The following is a 7,672-nucleotide window of genomic DNA, read 5'->3' as shown; positions in this document are numbered from 1 at the left end:
TAGTTCTCTTTTCAGGCAATGTAGGGAATTCACGAACTGCTAAAAATGAACCCTTTTCCCTTTCTTTTGTAAACATCTTTTCCCAAAGTTGTGGTTTATCCTGCTATCTCTCTCTATCTCTCTCTATCTCTCTCTGTTGCTTTATTGGGAGATTTAGGCACTCTTGCTCACCTCATGTAAGTGTAATGATAACAAAACAAGCAGTAATTTATTCAGAAATACTCTATTTATTCACAACATTTACATGATCCATATGCATAAATAAAAAACATAAAACAAGGCTATTTACATGGCGTGTTGCGCATTGTGCAAACTAAACGTATTTGCGTGCGTGTGCCCGATGAAGTTGAAATAGTGGTGATCGAGTCCCTGCACCGGCGACAAGTATCCACCGTGCTGCTGTGTGTGGGCAGAGAGTGGCACTGTTGGGTATGAGATGCCTGGACTGCGGGCAGAGCTGTGCCACGAGAAGTGTCCCGGTGGACTCTGTTGGTACACGGAGTCACTGGGGCTGTGGTTTTGGTGCTCCGGGGAGGAGTGCAGCTGGCTAAGATATTCAGACGGTTCTGGCATCGCGCCGACAGAACCGAACACAGGCTCGGTGACCACACGGGACTTTGACTGTAAAAAGGCGAGGATCCTTGCGTACTTGATGTCTTTGGTTTCAGCTCTATCCTCTGTGGTCAGGTAGTGCACCAAGTTCTTCATACACTCGTGGTATCCGTAGTGGAAGTAGTTTGCAAATTCAGCAAGTAGTTCGCCTGAAATTAGCCAAAGTGAAACGTACATTAAAAAAACAAAGTCTGCCAAATTTTACACGACCAGCACGTTTGAAGCTATTAACTTAGCTGGCAGGATGATGGTAATGTCATGCGTAAAGTACAAGAGCTCGTTACAAGAGTTTACTGACCTTTCTCTCTCCCGCGGGGAAAGTCCGCTGAGTGGAGCGCTCGCAGGTACTGAACCGTCATCTCCAGGATTTCAGCTTTCTCCAGTTTTCCAGAGTTCTGAGAAAAAAAAAATTACAATTATTTTTTTAAATCATTTTAAAATATTTACATATATAGAAGACTGGACTGCCCTATTAACTCTTTTATTTGTCATTTTAGATGTTATATAATAAAGCCAGCCAACAATAAATACATTTCACAATACCTGTTTAGCCAACGCCATTGGAACTGTTTTTCCCAGTTCGTTCAGGCAACGATTAATGCGGTCCCGTCTTCTTTTCTCGATGACTTTGTGGGAGATTGGAGTTCTCTGCGAAAACAGGGAAAGAGACATGAGTAAACGGAATCGTTGTATTGCCTCCCTTTTACGGCCCTAAACAAGCCAAAATAGATTTTTTTTAAAAAGAAAAGAAAAGGAAATCCCACAATTTTCAAAATAATACGAAATAATGTGGAAGAGATCCTAAGGAGAGCTACAAATCCTGGCGGGTTTTACGCGTCGCGCGCTGTGCTGCTCCAGGAGCGCGCAGCGGCCACCTGCGCTCTCGACAAATTCGTTATCTCTGAGGCAAGTAAACGATACTCTGACTATCGTTTAACGAGTGTAACACATTATAAAGGTCTGTGATAAATGTATTCACACTGCTGCCACCAGATACTGCCGAACTGCATAATATGGTCTTTCACGTCAACAGAAGTTAGGCTTCTCCTTAACGCGCGCCACATGGAGATGCACAAAAGACTTTTACTCCTTTAAAGTGAAAAGTCCGGGAAACAGCAGTTTTACACTTTTAGCTGTATATAGAGAAGCAAATAATTCCAACAGTGTACTCAAAAGTCTTAAAAAGTGCCAGGTTCCAAATTATTTCTGTCCTCAAAATGCCGAGCGCACAGGGAGCGCATACCTTCCTGTCTTTCATTTTAGATGCCATCAACGAATCCCTGATAAACGTCTTAAAAATGAATTTAGCTCGAAGCTGTAGAGATGTCCTGGTCTGGAAAGTGAAGGAGAAGACTGAGGTTTGAGCAGAGAGCTGTCCTTTATAAAGGATCCATCCAAGGGACTCTCGCATTCATGGTGTAAATTATTCCATGGGATTAGAGACGTGCATTGGGTAAATGTGTGCATTTTGGATCAGTTAAAGAAATAGTAAAAATCTAAAGCCATAGGCTAGCAGGGGGGCAAACCTGCTTTGTTAATCCACGTGGCTGTTCAAAAGACACGTGATTACTTTTGGAATATTATTTGCATAGTAACAACCCAGGCGGGAAATAAGAACTGAGCGCTGGGATCGGCTGATCCGGCGGGGCGCACTGTGCGCACTGAAAACAAAGCCGGCGAAAAAAGAATCCCTTTTTCTTCCAACTCGCGTTTCTCACACGATCGCCTGTTTACAAATCCCAGCAAGCGATCTTAACTCTCATCCAAGCCCGGTCCGAGTTTTAAGGCCTGTCCAGTGTCATTAGAGTAATTAAGTAAGCCTTTAATAGGCTGTTCCGCCAAGTTCAGGGGAGATCTTTTGGAGACGGAGTCCCCCCGTTTGTTCCCGGCGCTTCTCACACGACTTGGTGACACGTCCATCTTTTATGAGAGATGGCAAGCTTTTTGTTTACATTCTTTATTTTGTTGGACTCCTCGGCAGGTGTGTGATTAGCCCTGGCACACGAGCGTCGTCCGCGTCAAGGCCAGCGTCTCCAGCAGCCTCTGGCACACGAGGGTTACCCACCACTGGAGACTCTTTGGAGAGGCTCAATTTGTATCCTATTATCCTATAAGAAAATGTCTATTCACTCGAATGAATAGTTTCATTGGCCTAAATTTTAATAATGCTGTGAAAGAAAGGGAGAAATAAAGAAGAATGCAGCTGGTGTGAACGCGCATTATTCCCCGTCACCTGCAAGATGGGTAGCCTGGAGACCCCTATTCATTTGCCTAATTTCGGTCAACTTAACAAACTTTGGGAGAAATTATACTGCCATTGTTATGAAGGGTGAAGCTTTCTGATCGAATTAACAGCATGTTTTGATCCGGTAAATGTCATTAGAAAGAAAGAAACAATCGCGTTTAAAGGGGCCTGGGTAATGCGCCAAGTGGAGACGCCAAAGCGCAAACAGCACAAAGGGTGCTGGTAAATGCCACAGGGGACTTTTGTACCCTCACATTGCTGAAGTTTTTCCCCCAAACAAAGGGCATTATTTTATACTTGAATACATTTCATACAACAATTGGCTGTTTTCTTCAAACATATTTTCACAGCAAGGTTAACAACAGATTTATTGTGTGCGCTCCTTCTCACAGATTCAAAGTGCTCTCATGCGCCAAAACAGTTTGATCCAGCTCCTTTTTTTTTCTTCCAATGAGAACGTTTTAATCTCAAAACTTTCACTGTGCTTGGATATATTTGATCCTGTGAGCGATGTCGACGAATTAAAAGCAGCGGAGATCGAGAAAGAAAAGCTCACAAGACATCTGAAGCTTTTGGAGAGTTTTTAGAGCACCATGGAGAGAAAAGCGCGAGCGTGCTAGACGGGGGCATAAAATCCAATTACTTGAGTGTGGAGTTTTTAACACTTTTTTATGTGTTTGTCCTTTGAAATATTGTGGGACTTGTGCGCTGTTGCTTTTGTAAAAGAAACTGAATTAAATACTGGAAGTTTTTGCTGTCAGACTTTAAACGGCAGAGTTGCGTCAGAAGGAAACCAGCTCGTGACTCGGGATTTTTCAGCCTAACAGTTTTTGTTTCGTAGTGATGCATTAAATGTATTTCATATTCAGATAATTATTGTTGGTAAAACTTCGAATGTTTTAATAAATGGGATATATATTCATAGTTTTTTTTGTGCCTTGTCAATGAAATCACTCATCTGTCAGCTTTTACCACACCGTGTTTCTCCTTCTTTCTCAGCTTCTGTAACATTTTTGCAGCAAATTAACTGCTTAACTTTTGAAGTTTGTTCAGGTACAAAAGCTTTACTATCTTTTTTAGAGCATATTAAATAATCTACTTTGAATGAAATCAAACTGCTGCAGAGTCTGTACACGCACTGGACACAGAATCGCGCTTTCTGGGCTGATTTATCTCATGCGCACTTGCATTCAGTCGCAAAGCAAGCACCTGTTGAACACCACAGAAAGAAAAAGTTCTTAAAAAAAAATCAGCAAAAACGTGTAGATGACTTTTGTATTAGCTAATTTAATTCAATTTACTGAGAAATAAACTCTAACGCGGACTTTTGACACAAGAGCGCATATGAATAAATATGCATTTAAATATCACTCTGTTCCCCTAAAATGGCACAAAATGGCAAGTGGTATAAAATGACATTTACTCTAAGACATCTTAGCGAAAATGTAACACAGCTAACTGAATATAAATCAGATGTGAATTCTCTTTGTGAACATTTTAATACATTTGTTGTATATATTTAATAAATTTCCCTGTCAATGGTGTATGTATAAAGTGAGCTTATAGTGTTCCTAACAGGACACATCACTCATGTTAAATCCATTTTTTAGTTTTACTTTACATGCAAAAGTAGATCAACAAGATGTGAACATAAATCAGATTATTAAGACTCTTTTTGTATGATAATGTTAGATGTAGCTCATGTGTGCGTGATCAGTTTTTTCTTGCTAAAATTAACTTTTTTGTACAGTTGTATCAGCGGGCTGCTAAGGAAATTGAGTGTAGATGTTCAAATGGTTTAAGTTGTCTGTTCAAAGCTCCAGTTTGCACATAAAAGAATAATATTCACCCAGAGGATCTGTTTTTAAGATGATTGACAAGTCTGCCTGCGGGAGTCTGGCGTAATCTTTGCATTTTAGGTTATTTTTTAATCAAATAATTTATTTTATTGGAAATGGCATCGCTGCGAGATAAAAGCCCCCACTGAAGCACCATAAACAAGCCTCCAGTCACGAAGCCTAACAGCGGCTCAGTGTGCAGCAGTAGCCGCTGTGGACCGTGTTGTCAGGCGCTGCGCTCTGACCCGTGGTGACCTCTGAGGGTCCCAGACACAATCCTTTGGCTTGGTGCGCCACCCTCCGCCTGAACTGCAGCAGTTCACACGGTCCCCAATGAGCCCGTGGAAATGATCTAAGCTGAGTTCAGACTGCATGGTTCAGCAGCTTCAGGGCCCCTTTGAAAAACGAAGATTGGAACTATTTAAGCCATTTTCTCATTAAAGCTAGAGAAGGAAGCTTGTCCGTTTAAATTCAGACTATTACCAAAGTAATATCTGGGCCTTTGTCAGAAAAATGCTATTTAAATATAGAGTAGCAAAGAAATCTGCAAAAATATGTGTGAACGTTGCATAAAATACAAACATTCACATACCTCTAAATTACAGTTTTTTATACTTTGACCTGAGTTTCGATTAGCTAGGAGAAACCTTGACTATCATTACACTCTTTAAAGTTTTTAACACTTAAGTCATATTAACACAAGACATCTAGGACTGTAATATATAAAGTTGGGGACATCTTGTCTCAGAGCGATGCTGTCCAAAACTAGTCCAGCTCTCTCTGAAGGGCCTTCCCTTGATACTAACAAAGACCAGAAAGACAGATTGCCCATATTTAAAGTCCCACATAGTCATCATCGTCACAGAGCTCTTCCTTTTTCCTAGTTGTGATTCCTTGATTCCTTTTTTTCATAAATTAGAAAGGAAGGCAGACTTATCAGACTCTGGGGTAACTTCTTGAGTTTTAAAACGACGACTCAAAACTTACACGTTTGGAAACGGTTTGCATTTACACCGCCAGTTTGCATGCCATCAATTTATCTTTCCATGTCTTTCTGCAGATATCTCCTGCTGAACAGCATGTTTCTGATCAGCAGTTACAGAAGTCTTACATTACTACTGACCCACAAGAAACTTAAAATAAACACATTTTCTCCACAACAAATGATATTGTAATTTTGTCAGAGAGAATTTAGATCCTTGAATAGGAGGCTTGTGATCGAATACTCAACAACAGAACTAATATCTGCTCTAAAGGCAAAAGCGCTCCCTCTTGTGTTACTTTCCGGGAAATGCAGTGGCCAGCATCTTTATGTAGAGACACTGTTCATTTTGCTTTCTTTTAAAAACCAATAAACAATATTATAGTGCTCCAGGTTACTGTGGTACGTGATAGTTGCTTTCCACTACCAGGATAAACTCTTTAAAATAAGTGTTCACTATGTTTGAATTGGATAATGGCACTCATAAAGTTATATGTTATATGTGGTAGTCTGGAAAGACAATAACTGGACTTCTGAGAACCTGCAGAGGCATTCATCTTAAATCATTTGAAAATATTGACTTAGATTTGGGATTGGGCTTTTTTGTTTTGTTTTGTTTTTTTGGCAAGCACTCAAACAAGTCCATGAGAGTTCAATGGGGTAAGTTAGCTGTGGGGTGTTTTGCAGATAAACCTAATGAAGAAACGGAAAGGGTGACTTTTGGTGTATTGTAAACTTCTCTCAATGTAAATACTAAATACAAAATTGCATTTAGTATTTACTTGGGTTATCTTTGTCTAATATTGGAATTTGTTTGATGATTTGAAACATTTAAGTGGACCAAAGAAAAACCGAAGTACTCTGGAGGGGGACCTCAGGATCAACGGTCAACAAGAATTTTAGAAATACTATGTTAGAGATATTATAATTCAGTCCACCTCTAGTGTATTTTTTGAAAGTTTCATAAAAGTTTAAATTTGCTGTAGTTTAAAAATACTAAAGTCATCCTAAAGAGGCTTTCCAATTCCCAAAGCATCAAATCTCACAGAAAATTGGACGTGAACGTCGTATCCAAAATAGAAAGATTACATAATGGTTCCCACAATTGTTTGCAGTTTAAGTTGTTCACTGGCTACGGTCTGAATTTAACAAGTGCATACAGCTGTGAAAAAGGTAGAATTTTTCCCTTTCAGATAGTGGCTTGTAGTAGTGTGAAATGCAGCATATGATCACATATGTAATGTAAATGCTTATCTCTAAACTGTAGTTAAAATTTGACAGTATGCTTGTTTACTTTGTACAACTCGGTGCTGTTTGTAAAGCTAGAGTTATCAGAGGTGGTTACGATGTAGGTGAGGGGAACAGGTCACCTTTAACCTCTCTGGTGGTGATATAACAGACTGCCAGTGACTTCATAGCAAGCATTATTGATTCTCTGTTTCAGAGTGTGCACCCTTTTTTTATTGCTGTTGCTGTTTTTCCAGTCTTTGGGTTGGTTCATTGCCTTTATGGACTTCTGTCGTCATAGCTGTCTTAAAAGGTGTTTTTATGTCACCATAATGTTAAATTATAATGTTTGTCAAATGACTATCAGTTTCCTGTTGCAGGTTGTCTAAGGGGAGGAGGAGCAGATTTCTTGCTAAGAGCACTTTTGCCTCTCAGCAAGAAGGTCCTGTGTTTTTTAAACTCCCAGAGTCCAAACATGTTAACTAGTGACTCGAAATTGACTTCAGATATGAATGTGAACCTGAATGATTGCCTCCACGTGTTAGCTCTGACCTGTCCAGGGTACACCCTGCGTGCCACGTATGACAGCTTGGATAAGCTCCAGCCCCTGACTGTGAATTTGATAAGCCAGAGATGTCAATTCCATTTTTAAATCATAGGCCATATACAGGCCGCTTTGATCTCACGTGGGCCGAGCCAGTGCAACTCCTCTTTCTGTCAGTTTAAAGAACTTAAGTAGACTTTGACTGCACATCTAAACCCTGAGAT

General features: G+C 40.2%; 1 protein-coding gene across 1 annotated transcript; it reads right to left on the bottom strand.

The window, feature by feature from the left end:
- Window positions 1–240: 240 nt before the first annotated feature.
- On the bottom strand, window positions 241–2,484 carry helt (helt bHLH transcription factor). Its single transcript, XM_031752297.2, has 4 exons — window positions 1,856–2,484; window positions 1,156–1,260; window positions 911–1,007; window positions 241–761 (listed from the first exon to the last, which is right to left on the bottom strand). The coding sequence occupies exons 1-4, from the start codon at window positions 2,021–2,023 to the stop codon at window positions 286–288; spliced, it is 846 nt and encodes a 281-aa protein (XP_031608157.2). The 5' UTR covers window positions 2,024–2,484; the 3' UTR covers window positions 241–285.
- Between the last annotated feature and the right edge of the window lie 5,188 nt (window positions 2,485–7,672).

Source organism: Oreochromis aureus, linkage group 6 (genome assembly GCF_013358895.1).
Source record: "Oreochromis aureus strain Israel breed Guangdong linkage group 6, ZZ_aureus, whole genome shotgun sequence".
NCBI classification, from domain to species: Eukaryota; Metazoa; Chordata; class Actinopteri; order Cichliformes; family Cichlidae; genus Oreochromis; species Oreochromis aureus.
Note: the sequence above shows the minus strand (reverse complement) of the source record. Positions and strands in the feature narration are given on the sequence as shown.